The sequence below is a fragment of the Oryctolagus cuniculus genome, chromosome 3 (assembly GCF_051225735.1).
Source record: "Oryctolagus cuniculus isolate XC-2025 breed Fujian yellow rabbit chromosome 3, ASM5122573v1, whole genome shotgun sequence".
Lineage (NCBI taxonomy): Eukaryota > Metazoa > Chordata > Mammalia > Lagomorpha > Leporidae > Oryctolagus > Oryctolagus cuniculus.
Window position 1 is genome coordinate 71,046,733 of NC_142869.1, and position 18,348 is coordinate 71,065,080.

The following is an 18,348-nucleotide window of genomic DNA, read 5'->3' on the forward strand; positions in this document are numbered from 1 at the left end:
TATAAAGAAAGTACAAAAAATAGTGATGTAGGAATAAAATCTCACAATCACTAACAAAAATATAACAGAATCCAATCCATTTCAGATTTCAGATCCAAAGCCTTTTTATAAATTTTGTTTTTAAAAAAAGATTTGTTTGGGAGGTCGGTGATGTGGCACAGTGAGTTAAGCTGCCACCTGCAACACCAGCATCCCATATGAGCGCCAGGTTGAGTCCTGGCTACACGACTTCTGATACAGCTCCCTGTTAATGCACCAGAAATTGATGTGGAGACCAGATGGAGTTTCAGGCTCCTGGCTTCAGCCTGGTCCAGTCCTGGCCCTGGCTACTGCAGCCATTTAGGGAGTGAACCAGCAGATGAAAGATCTCTCTCTTGTTCTCTCTCTCTCCCTCTTACCACTCTGCTTTTCAAATAAGTAAATGATTTTTTAAGATATTTATTTGAAAAACAAAGCAACAGACACATACACAGAGAGAAAGAGAGAGAGAGAGATGAGGAAGGAAAGAGACAGAGAAAAACAAAGATCTCCCATCCACTAGTTTACTGTCCAAATGTACACAACAACCAGGATTGGATCAGGTCAATGCCAAGAGCCATGAAATCCATCCTGGTCTCCCTCATGGGTGGCAGAGGCCCAAATACTAAGGCCATCATCTGCTGCTTGCAGGAAGCTGAATCAGTAGCTGAGCAGGTGGGACTCCGAATGGCACTCTGATATGCGATGCCAGTGTCACAAGTGGTAGCTTGATCTGTTACACTATAACACTAACCCCTCAAAAAAGACTTTTTTCTAAAAAATAACTATTCTAACTACAAGAAACAGATACCCAGGGGCCAGTATTGTAGAGAAGCAGGTAAAGCTGCGACCTAAAATGCCGGCATCCCATATCAGCACCGATTCATGTCTCAGTTGCTCCACTTCTGATCCAGCTCCCTGCTAATGCACCTAGGAAAGCAGCAAAAGATGGCACAAGTGCTGGGACCTCTGCCACCCATGTGGGAGATTCAGATAAAGTTCCTGACTCCTGAGGTTTTCATTTAATAACAGATTTCTGCTTTTTTTTTTTTTTAAGATTTATTTATTTGAAAAGCAAAGTGACAGAGATGACGAGAGAGAGAGATCGATCGATCTTCCATCTAGTGTTGCCAGGGAGGTAGTGAGGAATTGAGGACACCTGAGCTTATGTGCACTCCTTAAATTCTCTTCTCACCTACAGGCAAGAACCTAAGAGCTGGTGCTGTGGCATAGTGGTAAAGCTGCCACCTGCAGCACTGGCATCCAATATTGGTGCCGATTCAAGTCCCAGCTGCTCCTCTTCTGATCCAGCTCTACTGATGGCCTGGGAAAGCAGAAGATGGCCCAGGTACTTGGGCCCCTGCACCCAAATGGGAGACCTGGAAGAAGGTCCTGGCTGCTGGCTTTGGATCAGCTCCAGCCATTGCAACCATTTCAGGAGTGCACAATTGGATGAACATCTGTCTCTCCCTCTCTCCCTCTCTGTAGCTCTGCCTTTCAAATTAATAAAATGAATCTTAAACCTAGCATAAGCTTAGCCTGAGATTGTCTCCCAGACAACATATCTAGTGGTTCACTCCCCAGCTGGCTCTAACAGCCAGGTCTGGGCCAGGCTGAAGCCATGAGCAAGGACCTCCCACATGGGTGCAGGGGCCCAAGTAATTGGGCTATCTTCTCCTGCTTTGCTGGCCCTATAGCACAACATTGGACTGGAAGCAGAGCAGCTGGGATTCCAACTGGATAGCTAATAGGGCTTATGGGATACCAGCATCACAAGAAGCAGTTTGACCCATTGGTGCCACAATGCTAGCTCCATGATTTCCATTTCTTTACTATATACACATATGTACTTTTCTAATAAACTTCCAGATTTGAAATCAGAATGATGTTTTGGTAAAAGAAAAGCAAAATAAAACTCTGACGGGAAACAACCATCAATTTTGCAGACAAAAATACTATTCAATAAAAAGAATACTTACATCCTTAAAATAACGCTGTAATAATGAAAGCCTCACATCATGAACGGCTGCACATGTATCCCAAGGGTAAATCTGTTCCTCTTCTGTAATCGGCAACTTTTTTGGCTCCACATTGTCACGACATTGCCCCAAAACTACATTAACAGAGATAAAAGCATCCATAATTAACTAACCCAAAGACCTGATTCACCATGAGAAGCTGAGTTATTTTCCACAGCTATCCTATTTTTCCACGATCACAATATCTTTAAAGACTGGCATTTCAGTTTTCTTCTGTGGAGCAAATAAAACTTCAAATATGCCAATATTTATCTTTAAAAATAACACTAAAATGTACGATGGATGGATGCATGGATGGTTTCCTAAATATGTGCACTGAAAAAGCTTAGAAGCTATGACTTCCCAGTATCAGCCAACTTCATTTCTAAATATACCAGTTATCACTGAAAGAAGAATCTCTGGAGAAACAGCTGAGAACAGGGTTGGGGGGAAAAAGGCAATGTGAGCTTAGAATTGTATGTGACAAAAAAATTATGCAGGGTTCAAACAATAAGGCAGCAGCTTCCTAAGGACCTGGAGGAGTTCTGATTGGACAAATGCAAAAACTTGAGTACTGAAAATAAGAACAATGGTAACAGATAATACATTCACCAATTCAAGTAAGGACAGAGTCTCAATCAACAAATTACCTATCACTTTAAACAAGTGATCAAACTTACCTGACATCACTAAAAAAAGGAAAAACAAATTTTGCAAGACTCCATGGAAAGGCATTTTATATGTAACACCCTTATCAAAGATATTCAACTTGGAGCCAATGCTGTGGCTTAGTGGGTAAAGCTACTCCAGCAGTGCCCATATGGGAGCCAGTTCAAGTCCCAGCTGCTCCTCTTCCGATCCAGCTCTCTGCTATGGCCTGGGAAAGCAGTAGAAGATGGCCCAAGTCCTTGGGCCCCTGCACCTGTGTGGGAGACCTGGAAGAAGCTCCTGGCTTCAGATTTGCACAGCTCCAGCCATTGCAGCCATTTGAGGAGTGAATCAGCAGAAGCAGGAATGCCTCTCTCTCTCTCTGACTTCAATAAATAAATAAATAGATAGATAGATAGATCTTTTTTAAAAAAAAGTTATCCAACTTGCATCTAATAATAAAGAAACTACCACACAAATTCATACTCTGAAACATTCTATCTTGAAAGGGCTAGAAAGGGGACAGTGCTGTGGTGTAGCAGGTAAAGCTGCCACCTGCAGTGCCAGCATCCCATAAGGGTGCCGGTTCCGGTCCTGGCTGCTCCACTTCCCATCCAGCTCTCTGCTATAGCCTGGGAAAGCAGTAGAAAATGGCCCAAGTGCTTGGGCCCCTGCACACGTGTGGGAGACCCAGAAGAAGCTCCTGGCTCCTGACTTCTTCGGATTGGTGCAGCTCCGGCCACTGTGGCCAATAGGGGAGTGAACCAGCGGATGGAAGACCTTTCTCTCTCTGCCTCTCCTTCTCTCTCTATGTAACTCTTTTAAAATAAATCTTTGAAAAGAAAAGGGCTAGAGACACTGTTTTAAATTAAAGGAAACCAACAAGACAACAAAAAGCAACACGTGATTTTTGATTGGATCCTGAATCAAGAAAAGAAATATCACCTATAAAAAATATTACTGAATCTTGGCCGGCGCCGTGGCTCACTAGACTAATCCTCCGCCTTGTGGCGCTGGCACACCGGGTTCTAGTCCCGGTCAGGGCGCCGGATTCTGTCCTGGTTGCCCCTCTTCCAGGCCAGCTCTCTGCTGTGGCCAGGGAGTGCAGTGGAGGATGGCCCAAGTGCTTGGGCCCTGCACCCCATGGGAGACCAGGATAAACACCTGGCTCCTGCCATCGGATCAGTGCGGTGCGCCGGCCACAGCGCGCCGGCCGGGGCGGCCATTGGAGGGTGAACCAACGGCAAAAGGAAGACCTTTCTCTCTGTCTCGCTCTCTCTCACTGTCCACTCTGCCTGTCAAAAAAAAAAAAAAAATTACTGAATTTCACCACAAATGGTAAGTGAGGTGAGGTGAGTGATATGTTAATTAGCTTGACTTACTCATTCCAAATGCTTACATTTATCAAAAACACACTGTAGGGGCTGGCACTGTGGTGTAGCAGGTAAAGCCACTGCCTGCAGTGCTGGCATCCCATATGGCACAGGTTCAAGACCCAGCTGCTCCATTTCCAATCCAGCTCTCTGCTATGGCCTGATACAGCAGTAGAAGATAGCTCGAGTGCTCCGACCCCTGCACCTTAATGGGAGACCCTGAAGAAGCTCCTGGCTCCTGGCTTCGGATTGGCTCAGCTCTGGCCATTGCAGCCATCTGGAGAGTGAACCAGCAGATGGAAGATCTCTGTATCTTTCTCTGTCTCTGCCTTTCAAATCAATAAATTAAAAAAATACATTGTAGCCAGTACATAATAATTATCATTTGTTGACTAAATAAGTAACACAAAAATATTATTGGGAGAATTTGAAAATTGATTAGATGTTGTTAACAGTAAATTTGGGGGAAATGATAATGATACTTGTTATTATGTAAAAGAATATCCTTGGGGACAGCATTGTGCTAGAGATGGTTAGTTCCTGCATGTAGGACACCACCACCCATAATGAAGTGTAGTTTGAGTCCCAGCTGTTCTGCTTCCAATACAGTTTCCTGCTAATGCACATAAGTAAACAGCAAATAATGGCCCATGTACTTGAACTACTACCACACATGTGGGAAACCCTGATGAAGTTCTTGGCTCTTGGCTTCAGCTCAACCCTGGCTGTTACAGGTGTTTGGGAGTGAACAAGCAAATAGAAGATGGATCTCTCTCCCTCCCTCTGCCATCTTCCCTCCCTCCATTCGTTCTTCTGTCACTCTGCAAATATTTATTTTAACAAAAGAATATCTTTGTTCTTAGGTGATACCTTCTGAAGAATTTAGAGATAAAATGTTATGATTTCTACAGTTTTTTTCCAGGAAGTAGTGTGGAAATGTGTGTGCACACACACGCACAGATGAGAACACAAAAGAAAATCAAATGTAGCGATATGCTAATAATTGGCCAGTGTAGGTAGAAGGCACAACTTGCCTACAGACATAAAACTCAAATGAAAAGTTGGCAAATGAGTTATATGGCAAAAGGGAAATAGCCTAATGCTAAGATTTTATCAAGGTAAAACATCAAAGCACAAAAAATATAGGGGGGGGGGGTGGGAGTAATACTATGTATTACTGTAGGACTCAATAAGCATGGGAAGCTCTGCTCTCAGGGAAGTGAGTATCACACATGTTGCTGTGGACCCCAGGTTTTAGAGGGATTTATAGCAGCAGCAGTAACAGAAGCAGGTGGATGTCAGCAGCTAAAATGAAAATACAATTATCAGCTAAAATATAATTATCATGATGTATAATCCTCTTATCCTCTTACTATGCTCCTGGATTCAGTTTGCTGGGATTTTGTTGAGGACTTTTACATCCATATTCATAGGGATAATGGCCTATCTTTTTACGCTTGCAATGTCTTTATTTGGCTTTGTTATCATGGTAATGGTAGACTCACAGAATGAGTTAGGCAATGATCTTGCCTCTATTTTTTTAATAATGAGTTTCAGAAGAACTGGTGCTAATTCTTTAAATGACTGACAGAATTCAACAGCGAGGCCATCTGGTCCTACATTTTTCTTTGTTAAGAGGTTTTTTTTTTTAATTATTATTACTGATTTAATTGTTACAATTATGTTCAAGATTTCTATTTCTTCTTGAAGCAGTTTTGATATTCTAGGAAATCATTTATTCTATCCAGGTCATCTAATTTTTTGACACAAATTTATTTACAGTATTCTCTTATAAGCCTTTACATTTCTGTAAGTTCTATAGTAACATTCCAACTCTCAGTTCTGACTTCAGTTATTTGCATTCCTTTTTTTCTTGGTCAGTCTAGCCATTTTTGTTAATATTTTCTTTTTTTAATTTATTTACTTGAAAGTCAGAGTTACACAGAGAGAGAAGGAGAGGCAGAGAGAGAGAGAGGTCTTCCATCCGCTGGTTCACTCTACAGATGGCCGCAACAGCTCCGAACCCAGGAGCCAGGAGCTTCTTCTGGGTCTTCCACGTTGGGGCAGGGGCCCAAGGACTTGGGCCATCTTCTACTGCTATCCCAGGCCATAACAGAGAGCTGGATCGGAAGTGGAGCAGCCGGGACTCAAACCGGCACCATTATGGGATGCCGGCAATGCAGGCTGCAGCTTTACCCACTACACCACAGCGCCGGCCTCTGATATTTTCAAAGAAGCAGCTTTCGGCTTGGTTGATTCTATTTCATTATCGTTGCTCTGATACTTACTTCTTTCCTTCTCTGACCTTTAGGCTGAGCTTGCTCTTTTCTTCTAGTTCCTTAAAATTTAAAGTGAGGTTACTGATTTGTGATTAAAAAAAAAAAAAAAAAAAAAAAGCACACACATACATCTGTAACTTTCCCTGATTTTGCAACATCCTCTTGGATTTGGTGTGCTGTATTTTCATTTTCACTTCTCTCAAACTATTGCTTGATTTCATGTGCTATTTATTCTTCTATTCACTAGTCATTTAAGAGTATGTTGTTTCACTTCTGTTGATAACTGATTTTTTTAGTTTTCCATCTATTATTCTAGTTTCATTCTATTGTCATAGAAGATTCTTTGGCTGATTTCAATCTTTTCAAATTTACTGAGATTTGTTTTGTGACCTAACAAATGATCTATCTTGGAGAATGCTCCCTGTGCAATTGAGAAAAACATATTCTACCATCGTCAAGTAAAGAATTCCATATAAGTCTATTAGGTCTAGTTGTTTTTATACTGTTGCTCAAGAGCTGTTTCCTTTTTGGTCTTATCGCTAGTTGTTCTACACACTGAAGTCTTCAACTATTACTGTAGAACTATCCATTTCTCCTTCAATTCTGTCATTTTTGCTCTATTGTTTGGTGTACATATGCTTGTAACTGTTTTATCTTTATGATACATTGATCCATTTATCAACATATAATGTCCTTTCTCTCTTGTAACAATCTTTAATTTAACATTTATCTTGTCTCATAGGAGTACAATTACCCCAGCTCTCTTTTAGTTACTGTTAGCATGGAGTATTGTCCCAATCTTTCATTTATAACCAATTTAGTTTTTCAAACCAAAGTGCATATCTTGTAGACAGCATTTAGGTTGGATCACTGTTTTTATCCATTCGGGCAATCTCTGCCTTTTACTTGAACGATCAGTGCATTTACATTTCAAGTAATTACTAAGGAAGGACTTAATTCTGTCATTTTGTTATTTGTTTTCAATATGTTTCTTAACTTGTCCATTGTTGCCTTCTTTTATAATTAAGAGAATTTTCTACTATACCCTATTGGTTCCTATCTCACTTATTTGTGTGTTTTTTCATTGCTGCTGTTTAAGAGTTTTCTATAATGGGTTACCATGGGATTATACTTTGTAACAATCAAGTCTGAATTAATATCCACTTAATCTTAATAATACACAAAAATTTTACTCCACATAGTTCCATCCTGTCCTTCATGTTTTTACCTGAATGCCTGAACTTTTTAATAAACAAAAATGAATGGAATGGATATTTGGTTTAAAAACATAGGGGTAGGCAATTAAAACAGCTGTGAAGATGTCACTTGGGATGCCATCTTCCATATTGGAATGTCTGCGTTCAATTTCCAGTTCTGTTCCTGATTCCAACTTACTGCTAATGCAAACCCTGCAGGGCAGCAGGTGACAGCTAAATTACGTGGGTCCCTGCCACCCACGTAGGTGACCCACTTCAAGTTTCCAGCTCCTGGAGCTTTGGTCTGTCCCAGCTCTGACTGTCACAGGCATTTGGGGAATGAATCAGCAGATGGGACTTTTTTTTTGTCTTTTCTGCCTCTATGCATTCCAAACAAAATAAATAAAAGTTAAAAAATATAAATCATTAATTCTTTCTAGATTTAGTCTTTTAACATATGCATTTTTTTATTAAATTTGTTTTTCAAGAGACAGAGATGGTTTGGTTACTCTGAGGTACAACTGTACAGGAATGGTGGGATATACGTATTGTATGCATCCCAACCAGTATCAACCCTAGGCCAAATGCTCAACCCTACATATAAATTTAAAGTACTATGAAGAATTTAAGTTTGGATTTTCTGAGGGATTAGAAGGATTGTGGGGAATAGTGGAATGGAAAGATTATATAATATATTTTTCTCCCATGGAAAACTGAAGCTCACCAAATCAGGAATATTTATAACAGGCATCCTGCATAATAGTGATACACATACAAATCAATACCTTGAAATGTACAAATAACCACTATGAAGTCTCTTAGGTTAAGCAGAATTTTTAAGTGGTTAATCAAAAGTCTGTAGTTAAGTACAAGTCAGAAAATGTTAAAATAAGGGAAGAAAGCATGAGACTTCTTTTCAATGAACAGTTACAAAAACAGACCAAAACGAAATCAGTGGACACTAAAAATATCTAGAGCAATAAGCACAGCTAGCATCCAGATTTTCCAGGTTTCAGTCTCTAAATACCATTTCCCACTAAAAGAAATTAATGCTTCTTAGAGAAATAGTCCATTTCAGGGCAGAAAATGTGTAAGATAAATTTAGTATACCTTGCCATACCAGAAAATGCTATTACACTAGATTTGTGCAAAAGGACTCAGGAGACAACTTGAGGAAGCTCCTTGAGCGAAGGTAGAAGAGTGTGAGCATCAGCAAGAAATCAAATGGAACAAAACAGTTTATAATGATAAACAAAAGTATTAAATACTTATCTGTAGAAAATACTAAGGCCCCACTACTTCAATATCTGAGCACTAGTAAATAAACAGAAAGCATACAACATGTGTCCTGCCTTTCCTGTACAACTGCATCTCAGAGTAACCAAAAATAATTGGTAAGGTAAAATTTGTTTAAAGAAATATTTTAGTCAATAAACAAAGAAAATCTTAAAGAGATTTACAATGAAATGATAAAATGATGAATCTATAATCACCATCATTTCTAACATAACAAATAGAGAAAACAGAAGGAACAGAGGGACTTGTTAAACATCATGGGAATGCATGGAGAAAAATCCAAACTACTCTTCAATGATCCAATTTCTTCAAAAACTAAATTGCGTGGGAGGAAGGGATAGAGGGGACCAGGAGACAACAGAACATATTAAAATGCCAAAAAGTGACCTTACAATTATAAATTAAGCAAAACAAATAAACAAATAATAGGAGGATTCTGAGCACTGACTAGATACATGATTACATTGAGGAATTAACGTATTTGAGAGAGACTGTGGCTACAATAAAAGAACACCGTTCTTTTTTAACAGAAACACTGAAATACTTGCAGATAAAATTATAATATATTTGGAATCTGCTTCAAAATAATTCTATGGTGAGGAAACAAATGAAATAAGATTAGCCCTAAATGAATCATTTGAAAATAAACAGGACATTGAGGTTCATTTTACTAGTCTCTTCACATCAGGACAAGATTAATTAAAATTTTCCATATTCAAATCTAAAAAGAAAAAAGAGAATAAATAAATCAAAATAAAGAAGTCAAGTATTTAACAAGTAAAGTGAGTAAGGGAAGGAAAGTGTCAACGGGTGGCTAAGGCTCAGAAGGAAAGGAAGGCAACAGCTGGAAATTTCACCTGCTATAGTTTCCAATTAACATCAGTCTTAAGAGATAATGCTTTTAAAAGAAAACTATTGTTTATTTGAAAGGGAAGGAAGGAGTAGGGGAGGAGGAAGGGGAGAGAGAGAACTCCTGTCTGCAATAGCCAAGACTGGGCCTGGTCAAAGCAGTAGCCAGGAAGGAGCCCACCCAGATCTCCCAAGTGAGTAGCCAGGACCAAAGCACTTGAGTCATCCCTTGTTGCTTCCTAGAGTGTGCATAAGGAAGAAGCTGGAATTGGGAGAAGATCTGGAACTTGAAACCAGACACTCTGATATGGGATGCCAGCCAAGTGGTATCATAACTGCTATGTCAAATGCCTGACCCTAGTGTTAATGTTTTTTAATGTTACTTTCTTATTCTTCTCCTTGTATCTCTAGAAGATAAGGCAGCTATAACACAGCATACTTATCTAACATTAACTGGTTTAGCTAGGGTACAAAACTATTTAAAAGGGATTAAATTAAGAAACAATCAACAAAACTTTAAAAACATAAAATAGTAGATACAAGTTTAAAACAACAAGAATATAAGCTTCATTAGGGCAAGGATTTTGTTTTGCTTTGTTTCTTATTAAAACAGTACATGCTTCCTAGGTGTTCAATAAATATTTGTGGGATAAACTAAAGAAGAGAAGAAAATATTAAGTTGATGACTATAAAGTATTTGGTGAAGAAGTTATGGAAAGTCAAGTGTCAATAATCTAACAAACTGTTTTCCTAAGAGTACTTACTACAAAAGAGAAGTAGCTGTAAAAGTAGTCAACCTTCCCAACACACTTCCTGTTTAGTAGCCATTGCTGATCTTGACAACTGTCCCCAATGTCCCACCCAGTCTGGGTTTCCTGGATCAATTTCATTTTCAGTCAAGGAGAGAAACAAAACAGACTAATTTGCCAAGCACCATAATCATATTAGATTCTTTTTTCTCATATTACTTAGTCAATACAATAATCTTCTGAAGTCAATACTGTTTCTATACTCATCAATCAAACAATATCTGAACTCAGGAAAGTTCCCAATATTTAATTCTTTCCATTTTATCATACTAGTTTATGGATTAAATATCCTAGAAAACAATTCTCTGAATAGATATGTAAGAATTTTATTTTCTCTTTGCTTCACATAACTCTGTTGGGAAAAGATTTAGTTCACTGGGACTAAAGTGGGTAGGAGTGATCACTACCTCAAAATACTTCAGTATGGGAGAGGATAAAAGCATTTGGACAAATCTGTGAAATCTTAAAAATCTTTTATTAAACTACCAATTGCCAAATATACCAATCCACGGGCTGTTTCAAGAATTACTGCTTCCAATAGAAATAAAGACAGCACTGCCTCAATCTGCTTTGTGTAATCAAAATATTTAAACTGGGAGCTTAACAAGCTTCCAAATTTTAGAACAATTGAATTACTAAGAAAGCTGAACTCCATTACTGGCCACCTATCACTGGTGATACCCCAATATAGCTTTCTTCAAACACTCATGTCCACAAAAATGACATAAAACCAGATCGAGAATCTTGGACCTAAATATAACAAATCAAAGTTGTAGTTTTCACTTAATAAACATAATTGTTAGCACATACTTTGGCTCTAAAGTGTTCCCATCAAAAATTTCCTCTAGCTTTACCTGAGGATGCTTGTAACAGTACAACCAATCCTGTAGGCCGGTCTTCAGAGGAAGGGCCGCTCTGTCCACAAATAACACAGTCATACACTGCCTCAGAAACTTGGGGCTCTGCTGCGGTGATCTCCATAGGAATATCATTCTCGGGAGAATCTAAGGGAAAGAAGTTACATCTCTTAATCCCTAAACTGAAACATCTCTCTTCAATGAAAATAGGTGTGGGGAGAGAGTTTAAATAATTTTTAGCTTCAATACCAATAAAGTTATACAGTAATAAAACAATGGAAAAAAAATTACCTTGCTTAAATAAAATGTTTACTCAAAAAAAGACAAAAACTGCAAAGAGCTGACATAATGAAAGACTAAATAATATATAGTTAAATATACTTTTGATGTTATATTAGTCATATATAAAGTTGATTTAGGGGATGGCACTGTGGTGCAGCAGGTTAACACCCTGGCCTGAAGCGCGGGCATCCCATATGGGCGCCTGTTCTAGTCCCGGCTGCTCCTCTTCCAATCCAGCTCTCTGCTATGGCCTAGGAAAGCAGTAGAAGATGGCCCAAGTCCTTGGGCCTCTGCACCCACAAGGGAGACCTGGAAGAAACTCCTGGATTCTCGCTTCTGATTGGCGTAGCTCCAGCCGTTGCGGCCATCTGGGGAGTGAACCAGCAGATGGAAGACCTCTCTCTTTCTCTGTCTCTACCTCTCTCTGTAACTCTGTCTTTCAAATAAATCAAATAAATATTTTTTTAAAAAAAGTTGATTTAAAGAAAACAGAACCAGAAACATTTGTGTCAAAAAAGAAGAAAAAATCTTAATATTCTAATGAAAGAAGAGGGAAGCTGTTTCTTACAACTTGCTTTGGTCCCTAAGAGAGGAAATTGGCAGCAAACATGGTAGTTCTTGAAATAAATGGCAATGTTTTTGACAAGATCAAAAGGGAAAAAAAGTTCTAGCTTCCTTGTTCCTAATTCTAGTGATTACATTTCAGAAATGTCAGTCATCAACATGCATTTATCTAGGGAAATCTAAATATAATAATGTTTTATATTGATAAAGCATAACTTATAAAAATGACAGTAAGTCTTTGGTGAGATAATGCTGACATACTAAGTTTGCAGATAAAGATACTTAAATTCATGAAGACAAGTGATGCTGCCTGTGGTAGCAAAGAACTGAATAGAGGACTTTGTGAAGACTTGGGAAGCAGAAGTGTTCTATATTTTAAAAATGGAGGAATATATAAATAAATACATAAAAATACACATCAAAAATAGAAAGATGTTAAGTTTAGACATTCTAATAATTCACACAAAGAAACATATATTTGTTATTTATTAAAAGTGACTGAGAGGAAAAGGGGCAAGTACTTAATACAGAACTTTGGAAAATGCCTAATATTAATAGAAATAAAAGAAGCCAATAAAGAAATTTAAGAAAAAACAATCAACAATACATAAACAGAATCAGAACTAGAAAGTACAATGTCTATGAAAATAAGATTAATGGGTCAAAGTAAAAAGATTTCAAAGGAAAGTAATAGAAGTTATTGAGATGAGACATGAGATGACTTTGGATTTTATAGAGCAAATGGTAAAGAAAAGAGGGGAGGTGTCTGCTCTCAAGTTCAAAGGAAAACAAATACCTGACATAAAGTATAATGAGATAACTCAGTCTCATAGTGAGTGCCAATTCTACAGTGACAGAGTTCTAAGGTATAAAAATAATAAACAAATAATACATTTTTCAGGAACAGTAATTTTTATTTGAATTCTGACTTTAATAACTTCAGACACTGGTGTCAGGGTTTATTTTCCTTCAAAAGATTAGAAAGATCATGGCCTATTTGAAAAACAGGAAAGTCACTGCTTTTATATCCCATAATAAAATATTATTCATCATATATGATTGACTATCATTCCAGTACCAAATTTTGATATTTTAGAAAACATTTATAAAGCGTCTATGATCAAATTTAAATGCTTATATTTAAATGCAATTATGGTTTCTCACCTATGTGGATAGGAAAATATAATTAAAAGCATTCTATTTCTGAAAGAAAACAGGATAAAAGAAATACATGTTCCATGTAAATGGTTATTCAAAGAACAAAAACAGGAAAACCCAATATACAGAGTTAAGAGTAATAATACTGGTTACTCTTGGAAGCAGCAGCAACAGTGAACATGAGAGAGGCTTATGGGATGCTAATGAATGTTCTATTTCAGTATAGCTGCTGGTTACACATGCAGTTTATTAAAGCTCAAAGAGCTCTATACTCTTGATACAAGTACTGTTGGTCTATTTCAACTTACAAATTTTTTTAAATTCTATATTAAATGAGTTATATGGTTGGGCATTTTTATATTAAGTGTTATGATAAAGAGATTAATTCTACTGACAACATACACATATTAACATAGGTTCATACTCCCCACTCCCCATTTCCATGTCCTGGAAATTTATTTAATAAAAGATTACAATGATTTATAATATAGGTAAACTAAATGAATGAAGACAGACACAAAACTAAAAATAGCGAAGATGACAAATCCAAGTGTTACTAAATATCACACTAATAATAAAAATATTCTTGTTACCAAATAATCTTGAAATTCAGAAGTTACACAATTAAACTTTAGAGTTTTTGGCATAAAATTTATATTTGTCCTTTTAGAATAAAAGTATCTAATTAAAATTACCATAATTGATGTTATTACAATAAAGGCCAAAAGAAAATAACTAAAGGAACAGTTAATTAATCTGTTTGGCCTTATATGAACAGAAAAGAATCTATTTGAATGCTATTTCTGAATGCTTTTCACTGTACCAAAGTTCTGCTTACAATCATTCTTAGAATAATGACAAAACGGTCCCAATTCTCCATACCTCCCTATAGCCATGCTCTTTACAATATGACTTTATAACTCCTCCTGTCAAGAGTTTATTTCTCTATTCCTTCAATATAGGCTGAGATAGAAAACGCAGAAATAATACATATTTAAGGCCAGGTCTTAAGTGATCTTGCATGCTTTCCCTCCCTTGTTCGCTCTCAACTCCACCATTTCCATGAGCATAAATAAAAGCTAACCTGCAGGAGAGAGACCACATGGAGCAGAGCAGTTGTCCCATTCATTCAGGTTAAACCCCAGCAGACAGAAGACTCATGAACCAGCACAGATAGGATCAGCTAAGCTTTCTGCAGAAAGTTTGGTCCAAATCCGCTAAACCACTCAGCCAATCCATACACTCATGATGTTGTTTTAAATCACTACATTTCAGGATGATTTATCTCACAGCAATTGTTAGCCGATATAATGATTCCACTGTATGTTAATTACATTGTGGAACCTTCCAAAAGCCTTAACACACTTTGCCTTAACCAGACATGAGTTACAAAAGTGAATATTTAAAGTGATAAGGAATTTTCCATTCAAAATTACTAATTTAAAATCATTTTCAAATGTAGCATTTTAGTATTTATTTACTTTAAAATCATTAATTTTAATATCACCAGAATGAAAAGCTGAAGGAATCATGGATATTACAGCTTTAATTCAAGAGTTTGCATCATTATAAGTCCTTGGGCCCCTGCACCAGTGTGAGACCTGGAGGAAGCTCCTGGCTTCTGGCTTCGGATTGGCACAGCTCCAGACATTCCAGCCAACTGGGGAGTGAACCAGTGGATGGAAGACCTCTCTCCCTTCCTCCCTCCCCCAACCCACCGCCTCTCCTTCTATCTCTGTATAACTCTTTCAAGTAAATAAATAAATCTTAAAAAAAAAAAAAAGAAGAAGAAGAAGAAGAAGAAGTGGAATAACAGAAATCAAACCGGTGCTCACATGGGATGCCGATGTCACAGATGGCAGCTTTACCTACTATGTGACAACACTGCTCTCATTCCATCCATTTTTTTTCTTTTTGTAAGATTTATTTATGTATTTATTTGAAAGTCAGTGTCACAGAGAGGGAGAGAGAGGCAGAGAGATCTTCCTTTCACTAGTTTACTCCCCAGATGGCCACAACAGCTGGGGTTGGGACAGGGCCAACCTGAAGCCAAGAGCCAGGAGCTTCTTCAGGGTCTCCCACATGGGTTCAGGGACCCAAGCACTTGCCATCTTCCACTGCTTTCCCAGGTGCATTAGCAAGGAGCTGGATTAGAAGTGGGGCAGGGGCCAGCGCCCTGGCGTAGCAGCTAAAGCCACCGCCTACAGTGCCGGCATCCCATATGGGCGCTGGTTCAAGACCAGGCTGCTCCTCTTCGGATCCAGCTCTCTGCTATGGCCTGGAAATGCAGTAGAAGATGGCCCAGGTCCTTGGGCCCCTGCACCTGTGTGGGAGACCTGGAAGAAGCTTCTGGCTCCTGGCTTGCAGCTTCGGCCATTGCAGCCATCTGGGGAGTGAAACCGTGGATTGAAGACCTCTTCCTCTCTCTCTCTCTCTCTCTCTCTCTCTCTCTCTCTGCCTCTGCCTCTGCCTCTGCCTCTCTGTAGCTCTGCCTTTCAAATAAATAAATAAATCTTAAAAAAAAAAAAAAAGGAACTCACTCTTTCTCTCTCTCTTTCAAATAAATTAATTTTTATTTTAAAAAAAGAAAAAGAGGGGCCAACACAGTGGCACACTAGGTTAATCCTCTGCCTGCGGCGCCAGCATCCCTTATGGGTGCCAGTTCTAGTCTCAGTTTCTCCTCTTCAGTTCAGCTCTCTGCTATGGCCTGAGTCGGCAGTAGAGGATGACCCAGGTGCTTAGGCCCCTGCACCCACATGGGAAACTGGGCGGAGGCACCTGGCTCCTGGCTTCGGATCGGCGCAGCTCCGGCCGTTGCGGCCATTTGGAGAGTGAACCAATGGAAGGAAGACCTCTCTCTCTGTCTCTCCTTCTCACTGTCTGTAACTCTACTTGTCAAATAAATTAATAAAAAATCTTTAGAAATAAAGAAATAGTTATAAGGGATAGGTGTGGCCATAATCAACATAAATGAACCAAGTGCTCTTGAATCTCTATTGCCTCTCTTGTCACCACTGCAAAATCAAGAACCAGGAGAGGGAGATAATGGAGCTTACTGTCCTAATGAGTTCTGTGAATTGGTTCTGCTTGCTAGGAATCATGAGTCTGCCTGATCCCTCAACTGATCTTTCTGAGCCCTGGCCACCACCGAAAAAGACCAAACCTTCCAAAGGTAGTAAGATTTAAGAGAGGGAGTCAATAATATTGAATGCAAAGATACTTTAAAAAGGCTGACTTAAAGAGCAGACATTGTGGTGCAGTGGGTTAAGGCCCCTGCTTGAGACACCCTCTGGTTTCAGCCTGGCTCAGCCCCAGCTATTGTAAGCATTTTGTAAATGTACTAACAGATAGAAGATCTCCCTCTCTCTTTCTCTGTCACTCTGTCTTTCAAAAAATAAACTTTTTAAAAAAGTTTTAAAAGTCCATGGAAAATGTGTTTTATGATAAAACTGTACATAGATTTCAAAAATTCTTTTACCCTTGTATATCTATGTCCTAAGCATTAATGATCAACCTTTATTGGCAGCTTTGCTGACCAACATCTCCCACTCTCCTCAGCAACTATTTCAAACCTCAGGCCATTCTTTTGCCCAGTGGAACTCACTTTTACTTAATCCTGAAAACTAAAGCAATGAAGAACAATCTGCCTGAATTCTCCAGTCACATTCCCCTTACCCTCAATGGAGATATCTCAGTTTGTATCCATTCTTTCTTCCTTCCATCCAGTCTCCTCGGTGAATGAGTTGGCCATTCACCTATTCTGGAAAACCCAACCCAATCTCCCAGGGGAATTTTGCATAATCAATTCCCAAGAAATCTATACGTCATTTGTCAATGGGCAGTAGCAGAAAGAAACACTTTCTAGAGATATTAGGCTTTTTCCTAGTTCCCCAAACTGCAAACAAACTGAAATGAATGAATCAAATATACAGCAAACTAGCTAAAATTACCTCAGAGAAAAAGGACTAGATCTTAAAGCCCTTAAAGGGATTTCAGAACATAGAACTTTGAGGGTTGCAAGATGGTGGAATAGTAACAAGATGGTCTGATTTATGCAGGACAAAATTAATATTTAAAAAAGGGGAGAAAGGACACTCTCAGGGTAAAGCTGCAGTGGAACTGTAGTGGGAGATCCTAGGAAAGCAGTAGAAGCAGTCCAGACCCCTGCTGAAAGAACAGACATGCAACAAAAGATCCACCTACTTGGATCAGGGGAGGAAGACGCCCACCCCAGCAAACCAGGTGAGAGTGGATAGGCCCAAAGCGCACTGATACAGCGGGAGGGGAGAGCTTGGGAACTGCCCCATTTAAGAGTTCCACACAGAGCCCCCAAGACAGCAGGCAACCGATCACCTGGGATGGGGGTGGGGGCACATCCCTCTCCACCTCCCTCCTACAGCAGACTTCTGCAGCCAGCGGTGGGAGGGCTTGCACCATTTTTGGACACAGGCAGGTAGCAGCCATCCCTGCTCCTGTGTGCACACCCAGCAAATACTGGGGTCACCTCCCATCTAGTCGGTGAGGGCCACAACAATGCAGAAGAAATGGAAGCGGAGCGCTTCCACCGCCTGCTGCAGTGCATCAGTTGCCCCACAACAGGAGAGGAGGGGGAGCTGTCCCTATGGAGGGAAAGTGCTGCCTGCAGGACTCTCCTATGTGCCCAGCACAACTGTGAAGTGGCCGGGGCTGCAGTGGGGGAGTACACTGCATGCCTGCAAACCACAGATCTAACCACAGAGAAAAATCCACATTCCCCATCGACGTTGAATCTGGTTGGGAGGACCAGACTCAATCCAGCAATTTGGAACACACAGACAGCGGCTCTGGGAACCATCTTAGTTTCCTTGCACACAGGACTGGCTAGCAAGTCAGAGTGGCCCCACTGAGATTCCATGACCCTGAGAGCCCTGGGAGCTGAGACTGAGAAAACAGTGACTACACAGGAGGAGGCAGAGTGTGGATAGGCTCTGGGCAACCACAGAGTGCTTCTCCACACTCTCA

General features: G+C 39.4%; 1 protein-coding gene across 4 annotated transcripts in view; it reads right to left on the reverse strand.

Annotated features, from left to right (window-relative positions):
* UBR3 (ubiquitin protein ligase E3 component n-recognin 3) overlaps window positions 1-18,348 on the reverse strand; it is a 221,598-nt gene that overhangs the window by 74,397 nt on the left and 128,853 nt on the right. For all 4 annotated transcript variants that reach the window (XM_051849447.3, XM_089328198.1, XM_089328197.1 and 1 more), the window contains 2 exons: window positions 11,341-11,490; window positions 1,998-2,131 (listed from right to left, as the gene is read on the reverse strand). In XM_051849447.3, the coding sequence (XP_051705407.1) occupies window positions 1,998-2,131; window positions 11,341-11,490 (284 nt within the window). The remainder of the gene's footprint in view (window positions 1-1,997; window positions 2,132-11,340; window positions 11,491-18,348) is intronic.